The following is a 26,240-nucleotide window of genomic DNA, read 5'->3' as shown; positions in this document are numbered from 1 at the left end:
TGCTTCCATACACTCCAAGGATCTAAATTTCCCTCTGTCTCTTCCAGTTCTTGCTTATAGCTTCTTTATTTTCCTCCCCTTGCCCCCTTTCTCCTTTACCATAACCTGCCGCACCACAGACCTACTTAAAAACTTCAGAGTTGGCTGGGCGTGGTAGCTCACGCCTGTAATCCCAACACTTTGGGAGGCCAAGGCAGGCGGATCACCTTAGGTCGGGAGTTTAAGACCAGCCTGACATGGAGAAACCCTGTCTCCACTAAAAATACAAAATTAGCCAGACGTCAAAATTAGCCGGACGTGGTGGTGCATGCCTGTAATCCCAGCTACTTGGGAGGCTGAGGCAGGAGAATTGCATGAACCCGAGAAGCAGAGGTCGAGGTGAGCCGAGATCGCGCCATTGCACTCCAGCCTGGGCAACAACAGCGAAACTCCATCTCAAAAAAAAACAAAAAACAAAAAACTTTAGTCTGCTCTCTCCATCACCTGTTATCACCTCCTAACCTCTCCACATTCCAAGCTTCAAATTCTCCTGCTCTTAGTCTATAATTTGCCTGATCCAAGAGCCACTATGACCCTTGCAAACATGGGTGTGTGCCTGGGCCTTCAGCCACTCCCTCTTCTGCTGGGGACTGCTCTAGTGTCTCTGCTTGCCTGAAAACCACACCAAGCCTGTTGGGCTTGGCTGTAACTCTGGTCCTCAGGGGAAAACGGAAATGAAAAGAGAAAATAAAACACTAGGGGCTCGAGAGAAATCACTTTTTTTATAGTGAAGCGTAGAGAAACATCTCTGAAAGGGCAATTCTCTGTGGCCACTAACAATCAATTCAGGTCAAGAAGCTGCCTGAAGCATTACAAACACGGCTGCCTTTTCCTATGTAACTAACATCTCCACCCTCAACCTGAATGGTACAACCCTGGTGCCTACTTCATTTTCATGACAGCAAAAGGCAATAACCAGATACCAGCTGCTGGAGGCATTTGTATTCAAAAGCCAAAAAAGACACTGTGACTTCCCATCAGCTTGACAGAGCTCCTCTGCCAGGCAGGGATTTAAAGGAAATCATTTGGAGCTCAGAAAATTAAATCAACATTATATCAACCTAATTTTCTCAAGATGCTAATTCCAAGAGCCCTTTTGTGCTGCCTGATGGTACTGGAGAATGGAAAGGGAGACCTGGGAGTGAAAAATGAGTAATGGCTGGAAGAGCTACATGCCAGTTTTGCCAGCAAGGAGGAAGCAGTTAGGCAGGTGGAGCTGAAACATTAAAGAACTTGGAAAACAAGTTTCTTTAGCCAGTGAGGGTGAGTGAAGCAGAAACAGGTTTGGGGATAGCTGGCTCCTGGCCTATCACTGTCAAAGAAAAGTAACTTTCTAGGACCGGGTAAAAACGCTTTGAAACCCTGAAGGGAATTCTAGAATGAAATTTCCTTTTTTTCTTTCTCTATCACTATGGAGAGTCTATGTTCAGAGAAATGAGATGCAGCAGAGTAGAAAATCATTTTGCTTTACCACTTCTTGAAAAGGGCCAAAGCCTTATAATTATGATCCCACGCAAAGCTTGTTCAGAGAGGCAGAGAAGGAAAGTGGCCCAGTCTAAAATTACAGTCTTAGTGCTGGGACAAATCTTAAGAGCCTTTTGGTTCTACCCTAGCCCTCTGGCAGGTTAGTACGGCTCATTTCAGAATGAGGCAGCTGAGGCCCAAAGAAGATATAAACTTAAGTAATCCATCCTGCTTCATAAATGCTATGTCCCTCCTCACCACATTCCAACAACACAGGCTAGATTTTCAGATACAACACTGATTTTAAATAGATCAGTGAAAATGCCCACTGAAATGCCCACATTTCATCCAACACTCAAACCGTATTTCCCAGTACTCCCCTCTCATTACCAGAAACAGCACCTAAATCAGGTGATGTCACCAAGTTTAAATTTGGAAAATAAGCTTGCTATATAAAAACAGTATTCACCCTTCCACTCTACCTTCTATAGGGTTAGGGGCTCGGATTCCAGGACTGAAGCCCTGGAGAAAACTGCTTTACTCCTGGGACCACAGAAGCACTGTGGGACCCTATCTGAGAAGCTCAAGGCAAAATATCTCCATCACACAGTCAGAATACTCTCCTAGCATTGAACAAATGGCAATGGCTGAGCCACTGAAGCTTAAGCCCTCTTAGCACCATGAATTCAGAAGCAGAATCTTGTTCTCACCCCGTAAGAGTCCCGTGGATTTGTGAACATGCGATCAAACACAAAATCCATGTTAGCCATCTTCATTGCTGCCCTGCAATAAAGCAAGACAGAAAAGTACTAGATGTACTAGGCTCAAATGAAAAGGTAGAGCAGGGAGCATCAGGGGCGGGGAGGGGAATGTCAGCAAACCTGTTTAGAAAGAAGACTCCTCGGATCATCTCATAGGGATTGGCCCGAGTCCGAGCTCGCCGCATCTCTTCCCCATCCAGGACATCAAACACGCTCTGCCCAGAGAATCAGAACCTCAAGGTGAATTCCAGGATACAAAAGGGATCTTAAGAGCCTGCAGTGCCCAACTCACAGCCCTCCAAGGAACAAGATTCCTGTGGCATCTCAGCTCTGAAATGTCTCACTGTGTGACCCTACACAGGCTGCTCAATAACTCTCTCAACTACCTTGCCGGTAAATTGGTTAAAAAAAAAAAAAATGTAAACAGGTGCCTGGCACATGGCAAGTGGTTACAAAACAGCACCCGCTGCTACACACAGAGCCACCTCTGGGCATTGCTAATCCTCATAGTAAATCTGTTTCTCCATCCCATACCAGCAGCTACTCTCCAAGGGATCAAAGTTCTGGTATGAAGGCTTACCTGACTAGACCTCACTTAGAGAGAGGAGAAACAAATAAACAAGACTAGGGTTTTCTGATGGCACCGACCACACAGTAGCGATCCCTTCTCTTAAACTCCCCTGACCAATTTCCTCTCTAGATAAAGAAATCCTCACATTACCTGAGTTCCAGTCACCTTATGGATATTCCCAACCCTATGCCTGCCAAAAAATAAAATCTGTGAGGCTAGTCTGAGGCCTTCTTTTTCATCAACCCATTTCCTCCTCAGTTTCCCTGGCTCATTCTGCCCACAGACAATGTGATTCTCAATTAGGCCAAAAAGTGTCAAGGGGAGGCTAACATTTACCCAGGTACTTCACACCCACTATTTCATTTAGCTCTCACAACAACCCTAAGAAATGAGTATTTTCTCCTCATTTTATAGATGAGGAAACTCAAACTCAGAGAGGGTAAAACAACCGGGCCAAAATCACACAGCAAAGAGTTGTAGATCTTGGATTTGAATCCTGGTCTATCTGATGCTGAAGAACGACTCCAAACCTTTTACTACACCAGGCCCTCTCAGGATTACAATGAACAGACCCACTGAGGTTAGGCAGATCCTTTCTTGGCTGCTGACCACAGGGACAGCACAACACCCACAGGGCAGAACAGTCACCCGGGAAAAGGACAATTTGGAGATACGAACCAAGCTATGCATCTGATCTCCAGCAAAAATCTTAACTTTCCCACAACCAACTCAAAGGAGAAATGGAAAAGTCCAACAAATCACCTCCCACAAGGTTTTCATATCTGGTTCCAGCCACAAGACCTTACCTTACACTGCAACACACTGTGAAGCAGCTCTTCCCCACAAAACTCTGTTTCATCTTCAATAATCATCTTTCTCTACAGGGAGAAAAAAGCAGTTAAGTAATGACCACATGTGACTGCAATTGTCAGGGATGAATGAAGAAATTAGGGTTCCAAGTAAGTAGAGCAAGAAGGGACTTGGTTCTCTGCCAAGAAATATCAATCCCTGAAGGGTGGGAAAGAGAAAATCCTAAATCCCTCTGGCTATTCTCCAGATGGCTGAGATGAAGCACCCCCTCAGCCCCATCCCAGGAGCTCTGAGTGGAGCACCATATGGACACAAGACTAATGAATGCTGAGGCTAGGAACACCAAACAGGAAGGAGACATTCAAGCTGTCTAGCCCTGGAGCATGGAGGCAGAAGGATGGGGAATGCCTCAAATGACAAAAGCTTGTCCTTCCACCAGGAAGCCTCTCACTCTGTGATGAGTACAAATGCATGATACCAGGCACTGACCTGGTGGCATTTCAGAAAACAGGGACGCTAAGGGGTCTCACAGGGATATCAAGTGCAACCCCCAAATGAGTGAAACCACCTCGAAACCAGTGAAACTCAATCTCTTTGGTCTCAGGTTTTACACTCGTAAAAACTACTGAGGATCCTAAAGAATTTTTGTTTATGCGGGATAGATAATAGATAGGTAATCTATTATCTAGAATTCAAATAATTATATTATTAGAAATTAAAAACATTTTTAAAATATTTTTAAATTCAGTTTAAAAGGCTAATGTTAACATAAATATTTTTCAGAAATATATTTTCAGAAAAATAACATTTCCACAAAAAAATGAGTGAGGAGAGTGGAACTGTTTTCCATTTTTGCAAATTTCTTCAGTGTCTCGCTTAATAGAAGGCCAGGTTTTCCTCTCTGCTTTTTCATTCACTCTGTTGTAATATCACATCACGGCCTCTGGAAAACTCCACTGAACACTTGTGAGAGAATGAGGGTGAAGAGTGCAAATAACTTCTCAATATCATTATGAAAATAGCTTTGCCCTTGTGGACCCCCGAAGGGGTCTTAGAGATCCCCGGCAGCACATATACTTTGAGAACTGCCCTCTATACCATATTGATTTGGTAGCCATCTACTTTATTCTCACAATTTTCCAGAAGAAGATTAAACAAATTCCCTCTGTAACAATTCCCTCATTACTTTCTGAGGATAGGGACAATGTCTTTTCATCTAGCAGTGATCAGAATACACAGATATGTATGATAAGCCACTTCAAAAGGCATCCATGAAGAAGACAGAGGTTATACATTTTGTCTGCCTTACAATTTAAATGACTCGGAGAAAAGAAAAAACCCTGTCATATCTCCAAGGGGCATACTTGTAAAGCTCATGACACTCCCTCTTGACACAGTTTTATTCCTACCAACGTGAATGGTCAGATTCCTATTTTTCTTAAACTGCAAGTGTATGTACATACCAGACTCGAGCAAGTGAAAAGTCAAGAGAATGCCAAGAAGTCAGGGTACATTTTTCTGAAAGCCTACCTTTCCCACGACCATCCAATCGCTCATTTCCTGAGTGTCAGGAATTTCAGTGGTACATTCTGGAAACCATGACACCTGCTCACAAGCACTGGGCTGCAAACAAAAGAGAGGCTAGTAAGACAGATATGACAGACCCTCAAAGCTAAACCCCAACTCATCAGGACTTCCCCAAAACAATCAAAAGGGACTGAGACAGACCAAGAAGGGTGCAGGTTGCTGAAGCCAAACGCAGTGGTCAGACATGAGAAGTGAGAGCCAGAATTCCAAAGTTTAACTTCTAAAGGCCAGCTCCAATTGTGGTTAGAATCCTTAGAAACTTCTCAAACCTGTTTCTTTCATTTGTTCCATTATTATTTAATGAATACCTACTATGTGTTAAGCACTCAGAATGCAGAGTTAAATAAGACCTGGCCCTTGGCAAAAGGGGTTTGCAATCAGAGCAGTGGAGACACAGAGAAGTAAACAGGCAGTTATCACATACGATGTAGGTCTATGACAAGATAAGTATATCAGAAAGCCTTAATGGCAATGAGTCTCATCTCCTGAGTCCTTTCAAAGTGTTATTCACAAAACAATCCAGAAACTGGTAAATAGGATTCCTAGCCCATTCATTCAAAGACAGAACAAAAACTGACATCTCTAATGGCTGCTTCCTCTTAATTTTTCAATTACTTTCCTATCAGGCCAAAACAGTGCATTAGGATCATCTGCAGTGCTTCTAAAGAGTACTGATGCAGCTGGGTGTGGTGGCTCACGCCTGTAATCCCAGCACTTTGGGAGGCTGAGGTGGGCAGATCACTTTAGGTCAGGAGTTCAAGACCAGCCTGGCCAACATGGTGAAACCCCATCTCTACTAAAAATACAAAAATTAGCTGGGCATGGTGGTGCACATCTGTAAACCCAGCTACTTGGGAGGCTGAGGCAGGAGAACCCCTTGAATCCGGAAGGTAGAGGTTGCAGTGAGCCGAGATTGTGCCACTGCACTCCAGCCTGGGTGACAGAACAACACTCCATCTTTCAAATAACATAACATAACATAAAATAAAAAAACATAGCATAACATACATAACATAACATAACATAACATAACATAACATAACATTAGTACTGATGCCTGGGGCTAGGCACAGTAGCTCACACCTGTAATTCCAATGCTTTGGGAGGCCAAGGTAGAAGGACTGCTTGAGGCCAGGAGTTTAAGACCAGTCTGGGCAACACAGCAAGACTCTGTCTCTACCAAAAAAAGTCTAAAAAATTAGCCAGGTATGGTGGCACAGGCCTGTAGTTGCAGATACTCAGAAGGCTAAGGTAGGAGGATATCTTGCGCCCAGGATTTCGAAGTTGCAGTTAACTGTGTTTGTGCCACTGCATTCCAGCCTGGGCAACAGCGCAAGACCTTGTCTCAAATAAAATAAAAAATAAAAAATAGTACTGATGCCTGAGACCCACTTCCAGAGTATAAGATTCTGCTGGTCTGAGGTGAGGCCTGGGGATAAGTTTTCAGAAGTCCTCAGATGATTCTACTGTGCAGGCAGCGCTAAGTGCCACCAGGATAGAGAAACATGGATTATAAAACCTAAACAGGTGGCTAACCTGCATGGCAGCTTCACATATTGGCTCCCAAGCAAGTGTGAAGAAGAGATTCACCATTGCAAATTGAAGCAATGAGATTAAAAGTAATATTACATGCTCTGAAAGGCATAAAGTGGTATCACAATGAAAGGTCTTGAGGACAAGCCAACCAGCATCAACAGAGACAAAGTTGAAAAGAAAAATTACTGAAGCCTTTTGTCCCTGAATCTGGCAGTGAATCATGGCTTCTTCTCCTGGTCAAATCTATCACATTTAAGCATAAAGGTGATAGAGTTGGTTATATAAATTATAAACTCTAGAGAACAAGAAGCTCATATAAACTTGGAAAGAAAAAGCAGACTCAATGTCCCTATAGAAGTCTGATTATTATACCTACCTACAGAGTGGACTTTATCCAGAGGGTCATACCCTGTCCTCCACATTCCTAGGCTGCAGTAGCCACTGAGCACTTATCCTGTGGTAACCCCAGAACTGGATATCCACCCCTGGACACCCAGACTCACCTGCTGTGAAGAAGTGGCTGCCAACTGACATTTGACCTCTTTTTTTTTTTTTTTTTTTTTTTTTTGAGACGGAATCTCTATCGCCCAGGCTGGAGTGCAGTGGCGCAATCTCAGCTCACTGCAAGCTCCGCCTCCCAGGTTCATGCCATTCTCCTGCCTCAGCCTCCCAAGTATCTGGGACTACAGGTGCCCGCCACCATGCCCGGCTAATTTGTTGTATTTTTTAGTAGAGACGGGATCTCACCATGTTAGCCAAGATGGTCTTGATCTCCTGACCTTGAGATCCACCTGCCTTGGCCTCCCAAAGTGCTGGGGTTACAGGCGTGAGCCACCGTGCCCGGCCCCATTTGACCTAACTTTTACTTACAAACTTTTACTTACTTATAGGGCTTTTTTTTTTTTTTTGAGACAAAGTCTCACTCTGTTGCCCAGGCTGGAAGGCTAGAGTGCAGTGGCACGATCTCTGCTCACTGCAACCTCTGCTTCCCAGGTTCAAGTGATTCTCCTGCCTTAGCCTCTCTAGTAGCTGGGATTACAGGTGTGAGTCCCATGCCTGGCTAGTTTTTGTATTTTTAGCAGAGATGGGGTTTTGTCATGTTGGTCAGGCTGGTCTTGAACTCCTGACCTCAGGTGATCCATCTGCCTCGGCCTCCCAAAGTGCTGGGATTATAGGCATAAGCCACCACGCCCGGCCTATAGGGTGATTTCAGATTTTGAGTTTAGTAAAGTTAGTTCAACTTCTGCCCCACTGAAAGGATGTGGACTCTTGTTTTAACACGAATGAAGACAGAAACCATCAGGTACTTCTGAGATGAAAGCCCACAACCAGCAACAAGCAGCAGGTATCTACCCTACTCCGCATTGCCAGTCTGCTGGTCTCAACACCCACAACTACAAGGCAACAGCAAGACCGGCCCCAGAACCCATGAGCCCCTCACTTGTCAGAATCTTACTCAGAAGACTTATTAGGCTTTTATCACATGCAGCTTCACGGGACTTCTTTGCTGAACTGGAACATTAGGGAGACAAATAAAATATCAATTTTCCAGAGTTCAGAGCCACATTTGAAGCTGAACTACAGGAACTATGCAGAAAGCTAGATGTTTGAGTTCCATTTTCTCTAGTTTCAACTCTGTAATGGTAATATCTCAATGTTATTTTTAGGTGTTTTTATTGTACCCACTACAGATCCTTTGTGGAATAAGACAGGACATAAATAAATGAATAAAATAAAATCTCACATTATCTGTGCCATGAAAAGGGATAATGAGAGTTTCCTTTGGTCTTCAGGGTGAAAACAAACTGGTACCCTAGTAAGCAGACTAAACCCACAGTAGAAAAGCAATGCGGCATAAAAAAGCACCTATTTAGAACCTGGATGGCATAAACCTGGGGAGGTACAAGGGTCTTCTTAGAAGGCACCTAGTCCAGTTACTCACACAGTGAGAGAGTGGGTGCTCCCTTGGCCTGCCTGAACACCTTCAGCACAGAGCACACTGCCTGACAAGGTAGCCTAGTCCACTAGTGGAGAGCTGTAGCTATTTATTAAAGTTTTCATGGAGCCAAACTCTGCCTTTCAAGCATCTTCTACCCACTGGTCTTAGACAGTCCTATAATGCAACAGGAAATCCACATCCCACCATATCTCCCCCAGCCTTCTGTTTTCCATTCTGGATATCCCCAGTACTTTCCACATAAAAAACTAATTCCACTTTGCTCATACTGCCTCTGGAGATTTCTAGTTTGTTGATACGGCTTCTTAAAGCCATGCATCCAAAAACACAAGTGGCTTTCCATCTCCTCCTCCCTTTAACACTTACCTCTGGCTCATCTCGCCAGTCCACATTCAGCTCCTGGTCAAAGCCCCGGAGTGTCAGACCCAAGCCTCTTCGACCTTTCTGACTGGAAGCCTCAACGATGTCCTTCCGACCCTGGCTGTATTTACCCAATCCTTCACCTTCCCTGAAGCCCATCTTGGCCTGAAAAAGAGAAGTAATGGAGCACAGTTAATTAGGTTCAACAGACATTTATTTAGCCCCATCACATGCCAAACAGTGTGCTAAATCCTAAGAAAAACAGATGAGTAAGGTCTAAAGTTTGTCTTAGCCTAATGAAGAAAAGAAGCATAAATAAATAACTGCAGTATAACTGTGGGCCCAGTGGCTGGCTGTTCTGGAGGTTAAAGTCTAGGGCAACCAGAAATTGGATAAATGAGAAGGGACCTCATAGTCATAATTAAAAGCACCCAGAGTACTTAATGAATCTCTCATTGGACATTTGCTAATTTGTCTGATTAAGTGAGAAATAGATCCAGAGTAGACTTGATAAAGAGAACATAATTTAAAATGGAACCGCTTCAAGCTGTAACTTCTACCTTACCCTTATCCAGTCAAACAGCCTTACTAGGCAAGGATAAGTGGCTTTGCAGGAGCCCACTTAAGAGATTAAAAACTTGCCTCATGTAAAAGTGAGGTATGGGGCCAGGCACGGTGGCTCAAGCCTGTAATCCCAGCACTTTGGGAGGCCGAGAAGGGCGGATCACGAGGTCAGGAGATCGAGACCATCCTGGCTAACACGGTGAAACCCTGTCTCTACTAAAAATACAAAAAAACTAGCCGGGCATGGTGGCGGGCGCCTGTAGTCCCAGCTACTCAGGGGGCTGAGGCAGGAGAATGGCGTGAACCCAGGAGGCAGAGCTTGCAGTGAGCCAAGATCACACCACTGCAATCCGCCCCGGCCTGGGGGGCGACTCCACATCTCCTCAAAAAAAAAAAAAAAAAAAAAAGTGAGGTATGGGAGGTACTATAATACCCTGGGACAGAACAGTTTTTTAAATGCCACAACTATCTGTAAGTTCTCACCAAACTTTAGAGTTACTGGGCCCAGGTATATACCCAAAGATTAGAGACTTGAATCCCAAACCCCACAGACTCCTGCCTAATAAAAAAAAAAACTGCAATCCTAAGAAGATCTAAATTTCTCTGGAGGGTCTATATTCCTTCTGAAAGGGGGATTACCAGCTAAAGAGCTGGATGGAATTCCTATGGTAGCCACAAATACTTCTCCCAGGTCAAACAGGCTGACTAAATCACAAGCCTTCCCATCTTTAACTTCCCCAAATCTTGTGGCCTGCAAACTAGAATCCTGACCTATGGCTTTAGCAGTGACAACTCTTATTCTTAAATGAATCCAAGAGAAAATGGAGGGGTCAACTACAATATTTCTTTCTTTCTTTTTTTTTTATTTTTTGAGATGGAGTCTCACTTTGTTAATCATGCTGGAGTGCAGTGGCGTGATCTCAGCTCACTACAACCTCCGCCTCTCGGGTTCAAGTGATTCTCCTGACTCAGCCTCCTGAGTAGCTGCCATTACAGGCACCTGCCACCATGCCTGGCTAATTTTTTGTATTTTTAGTAGAGACGGGGTTTCACCATGTTGGCCAGGCTGGTCTCGAACTCCTGACCTCAAGTGAGCCACCTACCTTGGCCTCCCAAAGTGCTGGGATTACAGACGTGAGCCACTGTGCCTGGCCCAACTATAATATTTCTAAAGCTAGACAGAAGGTAAACTTGGATCTCTCTAACGTTTGCACATACACTAAGGAGTATGAGCAGGTCTTCCTAGCCACCATTCTTCTTGTGATACATCAATTAGGTATAAAAGTTGGAAAGATAATTGGGCTTTCTTTCAGAAAAAGAATAAATGGAATACTTCCATTTATTTTAGGCATCTGGGAGTGAACAGGATTTTAGTCATTTCTTTTGACACCACTCACTAGAGCAAAAATTCACAGCATGAAGCTTCTTTACCCACTGACAAACATCCATGTTTAGGGAAGTATATTCACACACGTTAATAATAAGAATTCATATGGCTGGGCGCGGTGGCTCACGCTTGTAATCCCAGCACTTTGGGAGGCCGAGGCGGGCGGATCACGAGGTCAGGAGATCGAGACCACGGTGAAATCCCGTCTCTACTAAAAATACAAAAAAAAATTAGCCGGGCGTGGTGGCAGGCGCCTGTAGTCCCAGGTACTCGGGAGGCTGAGGCAGGAGAATGGCGTGAACCCGGGAGGCGGAGCTTGCAGTGAGCCGAGATCGCGCCACTGCACTCCAGCCTGGGTGACAGAGCAAGACTCTGTCTCAAAAAAATAAAAAAAATAAAATAAATAAAAAAAAAAAGAACAGCAGAAACAGGCCTAAGCAGTTGCTGCCCATAGATGATACAAATGTGATAGATACTTCTATCAACAAGTGGGCCACACTCTGCTAAATTTCAGTAGCTGAAAAGCAAAGGAAAAACCTATGGCCAAACTTTTCTTCTTCTCATACAATACAAATTGCCCTTCTTTCACTCCGCTAGTGGGGCTTGAGAAACCCAACCCAAGCGCTGACATACCATAAGCTTCTGGGAGACGCTATTATACATGGAATAGCGAGAAGAAGTTCCCTCCACAAGAGAGTCTGCTTTGAATGCATCGTCGAAAGAGTCAGAGCTGTGTTGTTTCCCCTCCGTCTCACTATCAGACCCACTAAGGCTTGTAGTAGATGCTGAAAAAGAAAAAGGAAAATGTTTAGGTAGGTTTATGGCACAAAATAACCTCCAGAAGTCCAAGTTTCATTTATTCAACTACTGTTCAGTATACACAATGCACATATAAAGTTCATTAAATGACCCAAGGTCAAATCTATTCTCTACCTCTTACTAGCTAGGTAATCTTGAGCAAGTCACTACTGAAAGTTCCTAATGGACTTGACACAATGGGAGCTCAAAAATAATAGTTTTCCTTCCCCACCCTTTCAATTTCCTCCACTACAAAACTGAGATGGCAATACCTGCCTCACAGGATTGTTTAAAGATTAAATGAAATAACGTATTTGAAAATGCATTGTTGGCTGGGCATGGTGCCTCACACGTAATCCCAGCACTCCAGGGGGCTGAGGTGGACGGATCACTTGAGGTCAGGAATTCAAGATCAGCCTGGCCAACATGGTGAAACCCTATCTCTAATAAAAATACAAAAATTAGCCGGGTGTGGTAGTGCGTGCCTGTAATCCAAGCTAGTTGGGAGGCTGAGGCAGGAGAATTGCTTGAACCCGGGAGGCAGAGGTTGCAGTGAGCCGGAATTGCACTACTGCACTCCAGTCTGGGCAAAACGAATGAGACTCCATCTCAAAAAAAAAAAAAAAAGAAAGTACATTGTCAAATATAAAGTGTATTTACTGAAGATATGATTGTTATTTCTGCTGCTGGTGGTTATTATTTGAACATCAATATCCAAACATTGATGCCTGATTCCATTTTCAACGATTCCATTATAAGGCTAACATTTGCTTTTGGAAGGAACGATATACAAGAAGACCAATAAAAGTGATTATTCACACATTCAGGGGTTAGCACTTGGAGACAGAATACCAAAACAATTACTTGGAACTAGTGAAAGCGAAAGTGAAACTTGATTTACATTTTTATACCACGAAAGTTTACACTGGCTATCTTTTTATATTTTTTGACTTATGAACCATGTGAATATATTATCTATTAAAATTTAAAATAAATATGAAAATACTGACTTAGCAATGTGGCATAATTCCTTTGAAGAAGAAGGGACACCACTCAGAAAGGGTGCTGATTCAAAACTTGGCTGCTTGTGAGAAATACTGAAGGAAAGTCACAGACGGCAGTGTGTAAAACATTTTTTAATAGACCCGAGGTGGTCACTATTCAGATATTTCTAACTTGAAGAATACATTATAATTCTGAAGCCAATCTTAAGCAATCCATCCATTTCCCTACCAGAACCAAAACCTGCTAAGAGTTGACATTCAAGAAGAACAAAGCTTTCCCCAGCACTCCAGGCCTAACTGATGATCCCCTCTACTGTGCTCCAGTAGCACCAGTGTCACTGGCAGAGCACTCATCACATTGCCTTAGAGCCAGTTATTGTTTGCCACCTGCTGACCCCACTGGAAAGGGTCACTCCTGGAGGGCAGGAACTATGTCACCCATAGTTTGTACCCAACATGTAATGGGGTACTGTGCAAAAGTAACAACCCTTATCTATTAAAAATCTAATAGATAAGGTTAATATGCATTCTCAAGGATACAACATTTTACAAAAGAAAGAAAGAAAAGACAGGTGAACGTGTGTGAAAGAATAAACTTAAAACCAAAATTCTGGCTCCTAATAAGTCAGCAAGGAGAAATTTTGGTTGAGAAAGTCCCTGTATGAGAGGCACAAAATCTGCCCTTCCCTTTATGGTGGCTCTCCAATTCTCTTAATCGAGTTGACTTGCTTACATGAACCAATCTGGCAAACGTCAGAGTGCCAGAGTGTGCCACTCAGAAAATCCAGACCACTAAGAATGAGTAACCATGGAAACTGAGAGGTAAACTGATATTTCTTTTGTTTTGCATTTTCCTGCATTTTCTGCATTTGTGAGACACAAGAATGTGTTACTTTGAAAATCAGGAGCCAGGCACAGTAGCTCATGCCTGTAATCCCAACACTTTGGGAGGCCGAGGTGGGCAGATCACCTGAGGTCAGGAGTTCAAGACCAGCCTGACCCAAATGGAGAAACCCCGTCTCTACTAAAAATACAAAATTAGCCAGGCGTGGTGGCACATGCCTGTAATCTCAGCTACTCGGGAGGCTGAGGTAGGAGATTCACTTGAACCCAGGAGGTGGAGATTGCAGTGAGCCGAGATCGAGCCATTGCACTCCAGCCTGGGCAAGAAGAGCTAAACTCTGTCTCAAAAAAAAAAGAAAAAGAAAATTAGGGTAAAAAAAGCTATAAATAAATAGATTACCACTCCAAGCCTTGGGAAGAGGTTGGTTCCTTTCCAGAGAAATCTTCCAAGAGTAGCAAATCTGAGGGGAAAGGCCTTCTAAATGGCTCAAGACTGTTCCAGGGCCTCTCATCTATTCTCCCACGCAGAGGAGAGAGATGCACTCTGCAACAGAGTGCCCACATGCTAAAAAACTGCACTTCCAAAGGTATGGATTCTCTTCACTCAGTTGCTTTCATGCCTTCAACCTGCACTGCTTAATACAGAAACAGGTGGTACCAGGAATGTGGGCAGCTCCCTAAGCACAGCCCTAAAGTTCCTCTTGGGCAGTCCAGGGATCCAGGGTCCTGACTAATCACAAGCTACAAGGCTAAATCAGTTGCTATTCCTTTCACCAGCAATCTGGACATTCATAGGTCTACCTATGAAAAAGTCTGAAAACCTGGTATCCTTCTCAAAGGAGAGTACGCCCTTGCTCCAGCTCTAAAGAGTTGCCAGGCTGTTAGATTTGCCTGAGGGCCCAACAATGAGCACAGAAATAGTACAAATAACATTCCTGGGCACACAGGGTTCCTGCCACCCTAAGATCTCAAAGAGAGATCTTTTGTTTCCTTCTGTCTTCAGAATATCTCTGGGCAAAAATGACAGGGAGAACCAAATTTGAGTGGAAGGCTCACTAAGCAAATCAGTGGTGACTCTGGTGTAAAATTCCAGTACCAGACTTTGGCACAAAGATTTTTCCCTCCTACTCTTCCTCCCAAGGTGTTACCTAATGTACATTGTCCTTTCCAGGTTCTAAGAGTGAGGTTAATGGGAGTAAAATATCACCCTACTAGGCAATTCCTTGTAAAGATCAAGAAGTGTGCTAGATAAGCAAATAAGTCTTATTTTTTTCTTTTATTCACGTGGTATAGGAGACCACTTCTCAGCTTGACACGCTTTAAGCCAAAGTTCCCTAGATTATTCCTGATGTCCACAGACTGCCACAGCCACTACTTATTCTTACTCAGGGGCCTTTGAGGCTACTCTTTTCATATGAAAGGGAGACAACTGTCACGGCTGCAGCAGGAACTAAACAGGAGGCTTAGCTTCTCAAGACTGATAAAGAATTTAGCAAACATTGAGCAGATAATTTTGTAATGAGGTTGTAAATTAATAGGAGTAATAAGGTCAGTCTATTAAACTCATCAGTTTCAGTAAGAATTTGCCAAAGCTGGATGGCATTCCCATTTACCTCCTGGGGAGCTCCCTCCTAAAACCTACCAGAGAGCCCAAAACAGTATGTGCGGTTTTAAGATTTCTCCTCCAGCTGATAGAAATCACTATTAAGTCATTACAAGGAAGAAAGGTTCAACTTTACAGAGGAAACAGAGGTCTCCTGGCTGTTGGCAAAATTTTTCACATGGCAATACAGCAATGGGACAAACATGCCAAGATTAAAATTGGCAGTGACAAGCTGGGCACAGTGGCATGTGCCTGTAGTCCCAGCTACTTGGGAGGCTGAGGTAGGAAGATCACCTGAGCTCAAGAGTTCATGGCCAGTGTGGGCAACATAGTGAAACCCTGTCTCTAAAAAAAGAAAAAGAATACATATACTATGTTTAAAAAATGACAGTGACAACAAAGAGGGGCAGCTCCAACCACTAATGGCCAAGGTGAGCAGCATACAGATACAGAAAAATAAATTATGAATTTTAATAAACATCACATCCTGCTTAACAACTGTTGTGAAATAAACTCATTCCTGCTTAAAGACTCAATTTCTCCTTCATGCCAGACAAATGGTAACTTGTTAGAGCAATTTAAACAGATACCGATAAAGGAAGCTTTTGATTAAGGTCATGAATCTGGGCTGACAGGAAAGCGATGGTGTTTCAGGGCAAATAGCCTATTTAGGAAAGAATTAAACCTGGTGGAAAGGAAGGCGCCTTTAATGTGATACTGGTGAAGGAGGCTGGCAACTTCCAAAGCAACTGGCTGCAGCAGGGCTAGGAGCCTACACTAGATGCACAGCTAAGGAGAGAAGGAATTTTCTTAGGGTCTAGCCCATAGTTTCCCCGTGAAAAACAACCAAAAAGAACAAAATGACCTCATCTGCCTCTCCTTACTTCAAAAAGTTATTTGATAGCAAATTTGTAAGAATGTATTTACACTTGAAAATACCTTCAAACTCCTTTGAAACTACTCAAAAGATCACATGATGCAACAGTGGCCATGACAACAACATCCCTTTTCTTCTTTACTCTGGCCAGACGTCAGTCTTTGACCTGGCAATGCAGCTACCATGTGAATAATGGAAAATAAACACACTGATTAAACTAAATAGATCTAATAATGAGTCATCACATTGATTTAGCAGAGGAGGAAAAAATAAGGTCCACACAGACGGAAATAGTAACTACTGTTTTGTTTTTCTAATTGTCCTCCCTAAAGAGCATTTTTCAATCATCTACTTGAACATTATGTTCAGGTAGAAGTGGCTGCAGTAAATGGAAACACCCCCGCTTTAATAGAATGATTTGAATAGGAAAACTGCATATACATTTCAGGGGATATGTAGACAGCAAACCACCAGGGTATACTGTCCAGGGGACACCTAAGAGAATTTGATACAGAACACAGATGATATAAATGCTAAGTACTTAATGAAATGATCTTCCGCAGACTGGAAGAGATAGGCAAAATGAAAACTGTGACGCATTTTAAGCTTCTTGGAAAAGATACTATTGTTGCCTTTCATCAGTTCTATTCAGTAACTATCTACTGAGCTTTTGCTCCAGGCTAGGCATGGTGGGAAAGAAGGCACAGGCAGCAGTCTTGCTGATAAAGATACTGCCCTCAGTTTCTGTGTCAATGCAGAGCTGCCCCTTCCTAAAATAAACTAACCTAGGGAAATCTAGAAATGTTGGTTTGCCTCTGCTTCCCATCTCATTTTCTGCAAATGAAAGGACCAAGTGGCCTCTTGCCAGACACATACAAGGAACTGGACACCTCTGGATTTCCATTCCTTTTTTTTTCTTTTTGAGATAGGGTCTTGCTCTGATGCCCAGGCTGGAGTGCAGCGGCATAATCTTGACTCAGTGCAACCTCTACCTCCTGGGCTCAAGTGATCCTCCCAGCTCAGCCTCCCGAGTAGCTGGGTCTACAGGTGCATGCCACCATGCCCAGCTAATATCTGTATTTTTTGTACAGGTGGGTTTTCACCATGTTCCCCAGGCTGGTCTCAAACTCCCGGGCTCAAGCAATCCGTCCACCTCGACCTCCAAAAGTATTAGAATTACAGGCATGAGCCACCATGCCCAGCCTGGATTTCCATTCTACACACACAACAGCAATAGTCAATCCTGACTGAGTCATATAGTACCACTTCCAGAGAAGAGGGAAGAGTAATCTCAATTCAGTCACAAAAGCTTGAGATTTAAATCAGAATGGTTTCCTTGAAGGATCCTTGCCCTTATACACTTACCTTCTTTTACCTGGGAGTTGTCCTTTCCTTACTTCAAAGAGATGTTACTTGAGAGCAAATGTCCCCCAAGATCCACTTAGAACCAGGCATCGCTTGTTCCCCAGACACGCTCTCTCTTTTTCCCTTACAGGCCATCTCTCCCAGTACCCCTATCCAAGGAGATTCTATCTTCACCAAGCTGCTCCAATTCCAGGTGAGAGGTAAAATTCCCTTTCCTCAAGAATCTCCAGAACCATCGCGTGCAATAAGTTTTTGCCCTCCTACTCAGGAACTTCAATTCCTACCTACCTTGGAATCTACTGTGACTTTAAAGCAGAGGTGTCCAATCTTTTGGCTTCCCTGGGCGACACTGGAAGAATTGTCTTGGGCCACACATGAAATACACTAATGACAGCATGAGAGTTTTTTTTTTTTTTTTTTTTGAGACGGACTCTCGCTCCGTGGAGTGCAGTGATGCGATCTCGGCTCACTGCAAGCTCTGCCTCCCGGGTTCACGCCATTCTCCTGCCTCAGCCTCCCGAGTAGCTAGCTGGGACTGCAGGCGCCTGCCACCTCGCCCGGCTACTTTTTTCTATTTTTTAGTAGAGACTGGGTTTCACCGTGTTAGCCAGGATGGTCTTGATCTCCTGACCTCGTGATCCGCCCGCCTCGGCCTCCCAAAGTGCTGGGATTACGAGCGTGAGCCACCGCGCCTGGCCCGCTGATGAGCTTTAAAAAAAAAAAAAATCCCCCAAAAATCTCATAATGTTTTAAGAAAGTTTACGAATTTATGTTGGGTCCCATTCAAAGCAATCCTAGGCCACATTAGCCCACAGGCCGCAGGTTGGACAAGCTTGCTTTAAAGGCGTGAACACCTCCACACACAAAGTTGCAAGTGAGTCTCTTATCCAGCCTGGACTACAGCAATACCAATGCTCCATTCACTGTACCGCCTGTCAAGCTTCTCTCTGGACCAGCTTCTCAGTAGCCGCTGATGAGTAACTGCCCTTCAATAAGCTTATCACTTGTGAATAAACTGTACTTCCTACTACCTTCAAAGGGTGCTTCACACCCTTTCAGTCACCAATCTGTTACGAAATTTCATTCCAATTTCCCAGTGATCCAACAGAGGATCCAATATGTAAGCCTGCTGGTGTGCTGGGTTGAATATGGTATCCTCCCCAAAGCCTGTAAATGTGACCTAATTTGGAAATAGGGTCTTTCCTGATTACATCAAATGTAATAATAGATTACAGTAGGCCCTATCCAATGACCGACGTCCTTATAAGAAGAGGGAAATTTGGATACAGACACACACAGAGGAAAGGTAGAGGCAGAGACTGGAGTTATGCTACCACAAGCCAAGGAACACCAAGGAATGCCAGCAGCCAGCAGAAGCTAGAAGTGGTAAGGAAGGTCTTCCCAAGAGCCTTTGAGGGAACATGGCCCCACCAACACTTTGATTCTGGACTACTAGCCTCCAGAACTGTAAGAGAATAAATGTCCGTTGTTTTGGGTCACCCAGGTTGTAGTAATTTGTTACAGTAGCCCTAGGAAACTAATACAGCTGGCAAGTCAAGGTAAATGCAAATTTACCTTGAGGTAAGTGAGGCAAGCTCCCAGACATTTTACCATTTCTCAGAAAGCATCTATGGAAACTGTGAATAACCCTAAAAGACAGGCAAAGCAAAATGCTAGTTTCAACCAGATTAGTGAAATCTTTGACGATTAATGCAAACAGTGAACACAGCAATGCCCCAGTACAGTTGGATGTTTCTGACCACAACTGCTGAAGGAATTGAGAAAACAGTATGCATGCAAAAAAAGTGAAAATTAGGCTCGATGGCTGCAGCAAAGAGGCCCTCCCTTACAAAAGAGCCCCAGGATAATTAACAGCTATTAAGGGCACAGAGCACTCAATGCTCACCACTACTTCTAACTGGTTTAAGGCAGCAAGAGTGCCACCTACTGAAGGACAACCAACAGAAAGCAACTTCTGGAAAAATTACCATTTTTTATTTAAAACAAGTTTCCCCACTCTTAGTCGGAGAATGGCAGAAGGGAAAAGAGTCTATAGCCAACATCTCTCTGTAGAGTATTCCTAATTTTCCCCAAGAGACCAAGGGGCAGTGGATTATAGTCTGCTCCACCTAGATCAGACACTGTGTGTTCAAATAACCAGATGGCCAGTGGCCTCGGACCACACAAGCACACGTACCTTTTGCTCCATGACTGACAGAGGAGGGAGGTTCATCATCGGACGTGGAGCTGAGGCTCAGGGCAAGCTCTGCAACTCTTTTTTTCTGTTTCTTGATGGGGGCAGTGCATTCTGGGTCAGTTCTCCTCTTCATCGTTAACTGTAACCATAAATCCAGTCAGTCAGCTGCCCTTGGGTCAGAGCCACTGGGATCACAGCAGGGATTCCAAAGTGTAAATCATCAATGGGATGAGATTTGGCAACTCTACACATCTTCCAGTGCCAGCACTTGGATAGCCTCTTCCTCAGAATGAGGTCTAGGAAGGATGCTAGCCAAGTGTTGGTTTTCAATAATAGCTGTTTTACTGGAAAATGTGGTGCTCACAGACTGAGAGAGCCCTGGGCCACTGGTGTCAGATAACAGAAAGTCATGGATCAACTCCACAAGCCACTGGGAGAAAAAGCCTTGGTACCTGTAGTTATTCTACACTTTTGATGCAATATTGGCCATGCATGACAATGTACACTGAAAATGAACTATAAAACCTAATAAATATTAACCAATATTCCCAAGGTGAAGGGACCATCCCAGAATGACTGTTTCATCAGCATTATTTTACCAAAACAATTAAGAAATTACATAATATCATAAAAATACTGGTTTTGGTTTACTTCGTAATGTTTGAAAACATGAAAGAATTGGGAAAGTTTTTAAGCAGAGTAAGGAATGGAAGCAGTGAATGGCTTAAGACTGAGGAAACACAAGAGTGGGAAAGTTATTGGGACTGGAGGTAGCTATACCACAGAACTGAGTTACGAAAACAACAATTTTAAGGACAGAAATCCACCTCCACAAAAAAGAATGGAAACCGGCTGGGCGCGGTGGCTCACGCCTGTAATCCCAGCACTTTGGGAGAATGAGGCAGGCGGATCACCTGAGGTCAGGAGTTCAAGACCAGCCTGGCCAACATGGTGAAACCCCATCTCTGGCAAAAAAAAACACAAAAATTAGCCGGGTGGTGGCACATGCCTGTAGTCCCAGCTACTCAGGAGAACTGCTTGAATTGCTGAGGCGGAGGTTGCAGTGAGCCGAGATCACACCACTGCACTCCAGCCTGGGCGACAGAGCAAGACTCCGTCTCAAAAAAAGAAAGAAAGAAAGAAAGGAAACAGGCACCATGCCACCATCAATCATCCATCCCCATGGTTAGGTACATGAGAGATAAGCACAAGAAAAAAATGAGATGGAATGAAGTGATTATGAAACCCTGCAATCTTATGGAATCATCAAGTTAAAGAGCAAGCAAGAGAAGTAGTGAATACAGCGTGGCTTACACACAACTGACTGGCTGTAGAGAACTCAGAAAAGAGGACTCAATACAGGGTGGGCGACCAGCTGGGAAACAATCCTTAGGGAAGGCGAGGTACAGCAATAAAGCACTGAAACCCAAAAGTGTCACTGATCCCCCCAACCTCATAAAACCCTGGATCACATGTTTCGGTTCTCTCCAACTCAAGGAAGAGCCAATCAACCCAATGCACAATCGCCACCTTCCTGAGAAAGCAGCCTCTTACTAGATACAGGCAGGGGCTGTCCCAGAGAAGAACCGGAGACACTAAGCAAACAGAAAGCAAGACCAAGCTAAGCCGCATTTCACTTTAAGCCGTAGTCTTAAATACCCCCAAAAGGTCCCCAGGGTGAGCTAAAGGAAGGCTCATCACAGAGCTTGCTTCTAGCCATTGCAAGCGCTAAAAGCTTTTAATTCTTAAGTGACTCGGGGGCAGACTGGAAGCACAGCAAACTCAAAGCGGACTGTATTGAATAGTTGTGTGAAAGGCAGGAGAGGCGGATGCTCCTCCCCAAACCACATCACCTTAGATTTGGGCCTTCCAAATCATCTCATCCAACCCTACCATCTTCCACTGGAAAGGACTGCGGCCGCAGAGGGGAAGGCCACACAGCTAAGCAGTGCCCAGCTCAAGTGACCCACACACGCCAGCAGAATGCTCTGGCAGGGAACTTCTAAGCGGAAGGCAGGCGGCCTGGTTCTACCTGCTGCTTCCGAACAGAAGGGGTTCAAATCCCCTCTGCAGTCTTCTCTCCCTGGGCCTCGGTTTGGCACTGCCACCCCTAATCACAGAGAGAAAAGCTCCCATGTCCCCTCGGCCAGTCCCTTCATTTGAAGATAACGTGAGCGTGTGAATGTGTGCGCAGAGACGTGTGTCAGCGGCAGCTCGGGCTCCAGGGAGCCGGCGTTGGGGGTGGGAGGAGGAGGGAAGACGTAAGGGGCCAGAAGGCGAGGAGACTCACGACCGCGGGTGGGGGGCCCAGGCGGCGGTGGAGGGGAGAGGGATGCTGAGCCCGCGCGCCCGCCCGCTTGCTCCCCCCGGGCCGCGCGTCGGCACTCACGCTGAGGGGAGAGAGCGAGCTGCCGGGGAGCGCAGCGGGGGTCAGGCCGACACTGTCGCCGCCGCTGCCAGAGCCGCCGCCTCCTCCCTCAGTTTCGTTTCCCCACAAGCCGGCCCAGGTCCGCCGGCGGCACCGTCGCGCTCGGGTCCGGTACTGCGGGCAGCGCAGCCTGATGACGTCACGGACAGCGCCGCGGCTTGGTCCTCCCCCGGCCGGGTCCCGGCCCCGGGAAAGGCCGCTGAGGTTCTGGCCGGCTCCGCCCTGCAACCTGGGAGGTCCGGGGGCGCCTGCGCGGAAAAGCCGCCCGGAAAAGGCTGCAAAAGCAAAAGTCACTATCGCTTCCTTCGGCTCTGAGGAAGAGAAACCAATACAAAAATTATAAGTGCTAGGTGCCCTCACACGACCTCATCTTACTTAATCTTATCATTATCTTCATTTTGCAGACTAAGAACAAGCTCAGAGAGGTAGATGGTAAACTGGTTGAGCGAACGCAGTGTTCTTGTTCCCTGCTGTATCCCCAGCATCCAGCCTATGGGACATCTCAACAGATTTTGAACGAAGGACGGGAGGAAAGAAGGAATGCCGCCTATAGCATCTTACCATATGGACACAGTTGGCTCTCCATCTCAAACCTCTCTTCTGATTTTCAGGCCAATATGGCCAAACGTCTGTTGGACATCTTCACTCGGTCACCTCAAACCCCATGAATTCAAATTTCACCTTATGTTTTCCCATCAGCTCACTTTTTTCCTGGTGAAGGGCGCTGCCATCCATCCTGTTGGTCCAGCTAGAAATCTGAGGAGTCTCCCTCTTCTTCATACCCCAAAGCTTCTCATACACTTAATTGCGTTTACCTCCTAATTGTCTTTCAAATCCATCCATTCACCCCCATCCCCATTACCACAATTCATGCACTCACCCCCTCTCGGCAGAATTTCTCCAGTAACCTCCAAACTCCCGCGACTGTCTCCAGTTGTGATCCCTCTAATGCGTTCTTCACAAAACCAAAGTGATTTTTAAAATTTTCAACACCTGTGAAAAGAAGGGAATTTAAAATTAACTAATTAATTAAACCTGATCCTGTCACAACCTATCAATGATTAAAATCCATCAATGATGTCCCATTGCTCTTAGAATAAAGCTAATGTCCTTAAAATGGCCTCACAGACCCTCCAGCATGACCCCTTCTTCAGGTATGCCTTGTACTACTATCCCTTAGTTCTCCCCATGCTGACTCTTCTCAGTTTATCAAACATGCCCTGTCTCCGCCGGGCGCGGTGGCTCACGCCTGTAATCCCAGCACGTTGGGAGGCTGAGGCGGATGGATCACCTGAGGTCAGGAGTTCGAGACCAGCCTGGCCAACATGGTGAAACCCTGTCTCTACTGAAGATACAAAAAAAGTAGCTGGGTGTGGTGGTGCGCGCCTATAGTCCCAGCTACTCAGTAGGCTGAGTCAGGAGAATCGCTTGAACCTGGGAAGCAGAGGTTGCAGTGAGCAGAGATTGCGCCACTACATTCCAGCCTGGGCAACAGAGCCAGACTCCATCTCAAAAACAGAACAGAACAAAACAAAATATGCCATGTCTCTTAAGAGTTCAGGCCCCTGCCTGGATCATGCTTCTCCTCTTTGCTGGGCTAATGTCCATTTATCCCTCAGGGCTCACTTTAGTGTCCTCATCTCGAAATATTTCCTGATGTCACAAGTCTAGGTTGGGAGCCCCACCTCTGAGCTCCTAAAGCACTCTGTCCTTCCACTATCAAAGCACTTACCACAGTGTTGTGTAATGGCCTGTGGATTCATCTGCCTCCCTGACTCAGCTGTAAACTCTGTACAGGAAAGATTGTCTGTCTGTATTAAATTCACAAGATTTAACAGAGGCTGGTGGTCAGTGCTCAATAGATATTTACTGAATCTGTGGAAGTGTGGAATATGAATGAAGGTTGAGTGATATGTTCAAGGTTACAGAGCTAGGAAGCAGCAAACAGGTATTTACCTAGTTCTCTATGTTCTAAAGCTTAGTGTCCTTTCCACCTCACTAAGGCTTCTTAATATGCATTGTGACACGAACACTTTTGGTAATCTTGTAAAGCTTATGGACCCGTTCTCAAAATAATAATTTGAAGGGTATAAAATAAGGTATACGAAATGAGTTATATTGAAAAAGTTAACATATTTAGCAAATTTAATGATTTAATTTTTATGTAAAGCGTTAAATAATGAGAGAATGCATTCAAAATATAGTCAAGTTAAAGTTAAATTTTATTTTTTAATGTATATGAGTATACCCAATGAATAGTGCTGGAAAAACCAGATAAATATATAGGGAAACATGAACTTTGAATCTTTTTTTTTTTTTTTTTTGAGATGGAGTCTTGCTCTGTCGCCCAGGCTGGAGTGCAGTGGCGCAGTCTCGGCTCACTGCAAGCACCGCCTCCAGGTTCACGCCATTCTCCTGCCTCAGCCTCCTGAGTAGCTGGGACTACAGGCGCCTGCCACCACGCCCGGCTAATTTTTTGTATTTTTAGTAGAGACAGGGTTTCACCGTGTTAGCCAAGATGGTCTTGATCTCCTGACCTCGTGATCCGCCCACCTCAGCCTCCCAAAGTGCCGGGATTACAGGCATGAGCCAACATGCTCGGCCCACTTTGATTCTCACTTTATGCCAAATGCAAATTAAGTTAAGATAGATCATAGACCTAAACATAAAACCTAAAATGATAAAACTTATAACAGAAAACATAGGAAAATATTTTTGCAGACTTAGGGTAGACAAAGATTTTTTTTTTACATGGGACCCAGGGAGCATTAATCAGAAAGAAAAATAATGATAAAATGGAGTTCATCAAAATAAAAGGCTTCTACTCAACAAAAGACACCATTAAGACATTGAATAATCAAACCACAGAATGAGAGGAAAGGATTCACAATACATATATCTGACAAATGACTTATCTCTTTTATATATACACACACACACACACACACACACACGTATATATATAAAATACCCAAGAATAAAAAGAAAAACAGAAATTTCCAATTCCTGTCAAAATTGAAACAACACATTTCATTCTGTTTCTCCCACTGAATGTAATTTAAAACCTTAGACAGAATGCATGGAATAACTATCTGAGGATTCTGAAAAGTAAATGGTAAAGTATAAAGTAAATGGCAGAAATATGGAGAAAGGAAACCAGAAGTCAAAGAACTGTCAAATCAAGAGTGAGTTTCCCAATCTTTTTCCCCTTTGTTTTCTCCCAACTGGTACTAAAAGGCAACCTAAAATGCACATATTTTGCACAACAATGTGAATATAGTTAACACTGCTGAACTGTACACTGTTAAATTACATTTGGGTTAAATCTCCCTCCATACATGATGTAATCTAACAATATGTAAACAAACTGTAACCTAACTTGAGAGTATATTCTTTTTTTTTTTTTTTTTTTTTTTGAGATGGAGTCTCGATCTGTCGTCCAGGCTGGAGTGCAGTGGCACAATCTCAGCTCACTGCAACCTCCACCTCCCGGGTTCAAGCAATTCTCCTGCCTCAGCCTCCTGAGTAGCTGGGACTATAGGCACATGCCAGCACGCCTGGCTAATTTATGTATTTTTAGTAGAGATGGGGTTTTACCATATTGGCCAGGCTGGTCTTGAACTCCTAACCTTGTGATCCGCCTGCCTTGGCCTCCCGAGAGTATATTCTTGTAACAAGTATCTGAGTCCGGGCTAATCATAGCAGGTAAACTTTCAGTCAGTCATGGGGATGCAAACTGCCAAAATATGTCCAAATAAGGCAAATGCCAAACTGTAACCAATCAGGTTATTTTCATATGTCACTTCCTTTTTCTGTCTATAAATACTGCATGCCTCCATTGGTAGGTAAAGCTCTCTGAACCTTTACTGGTTTGGGATGCTTCCCAATTCATGAATTGTTTCTTTTCTCAAATAATCTCTGCTAAATTTTATTTATGTAAAGTTTTTCTTTCAACAACACTTAAAAATGGTTAAGATGGTAAATTTTATGTTGTGTTTTTTACCACAATTTAAAGAATAGCTATTATAACCGTAACCTAAAACACAGGAGTGAGACTCTTAAAAAATGAATAGAAAGATAATGAGTCTC

The 26,240-nt window shown here is 44.2% G+C and overlaps 2 protein-coding genes across 5 annotated transcripts in view; one reads left to right on the top strand and one right to left on the bottom strand.

The window, feature by feature from the left end:
* Window positions 1–22,272, bottom strand: part of CMTR1 (cap methyltransferase 1) — a 48,051-nt gene extending 25,779 nt beyond the window's left edge. For 2 of the 4 annotated variants that reach the window (XR_009211278.1, XM_058432294.1), the window contains exons 1-8: window positions 22,113–22,272; window positions 19,724–19,862; window positions 11,670–11,821; window positions 9,092–9,250; window positions 5,176–5,268; window positions 3,642–3,713; window positions 2,385–2,479; window positions 2,214–2,286 (exon numbers count right to left, since the gene is read on the bottom strand). Coding sequence is in view for 3 of the 4 variants with exons in the window: in XM_058432294.1 (XP_058288277.1) it covers window positions 2,214–2,286; window positions 2,385–2,479; window positions 3,642–3,713; window positions 5,176–5,268; window positions 9,092–9,250; window positions 11,670–11,821; window positions 19,724–19,856 (777 nt within the window). In the remaining variant the exon portion in view is untranslated. Of the gene's footprint in view, window positions 1–2,213; window positions 2,287–2,384; window positions 2,480–3,641; window positions 3,714–5,175; window positions 5,269–9,091; window positions 9,251–11,669; window positions 11,822–19,723; window positions 19,863–22,013 lie in introns of all 4 variants that reach the window. The other 2 variants (XM_032140342.2, XM_058432293.1) reach the window with 2 other exon arrangements.
* LOC131382099 (CDK5 and ABL1 enzyme substrate 2-like) lies at window positions 21,906–23,280 on the top strand. The gene is made up of 3 exons (XM_058432243.1): window positions 21,906–21,984; window positions 22,148–22,440; window positions 22,556–23,280. The coding sequence occupies exons 1-3, from the start codon at window positions 21,906–21,908 to the stop codon at window positions 22,817–22,819; spliced, it is 636 nt and encodes a 211-aa protein (XP_058288226.1). The 3' UTR covers window positions 22,820–23,280.
* The last annotated feature ends 2,960 nt before the right edge of the window (window positions 23,281–26,240 follow it).

The sequence above is a fragment of the Hylobates moloch genome, unplaced genomic scaffold, assembly GCF_009828535.3.
Source record: "Hylobates moloch isolate HMO894 unplaced genomic scaffold, HMol_V3 SCAFFOLD_20, whole genome shotgun sequence".
In the NCBI taxonomy this organism is placed as follows: domain Eukaryota; kingdom Metazoa; phylum Chordata; class Mammalia; order Primates; family Hylobatidae; genus Hylobates; species Hylobates moloch.
This window is presented reverse-complemented; position numbering and strand designations above follow the sequence as displayed.

Bases quoted from the DNA above. Each gene is read 5' to 3' on its own strand.
- LOC131382099 (XM_058432243.1), top strand. From the start codon at position 21,906: ATGTGTGCGCAGAGACGTGTGTCAGCGGCAGCTCGGGCTCCAGGGAGC. The intron at 21,985-22,147 runs GTAAGGGGCCAG...CGGGGAGCGCAG, and splicing joins GTGGGAGGAGGAGGGAAGAC to CGGGGGTCAGGCCGACACTG. The intron at 22,441-22,555 runs GTCACTATCGCT...TTCATTTTGCAG, and splicing joins AAAAGGCTGCAAAAGCAAAA to ACTAAGAACAAGCTCAGAGA.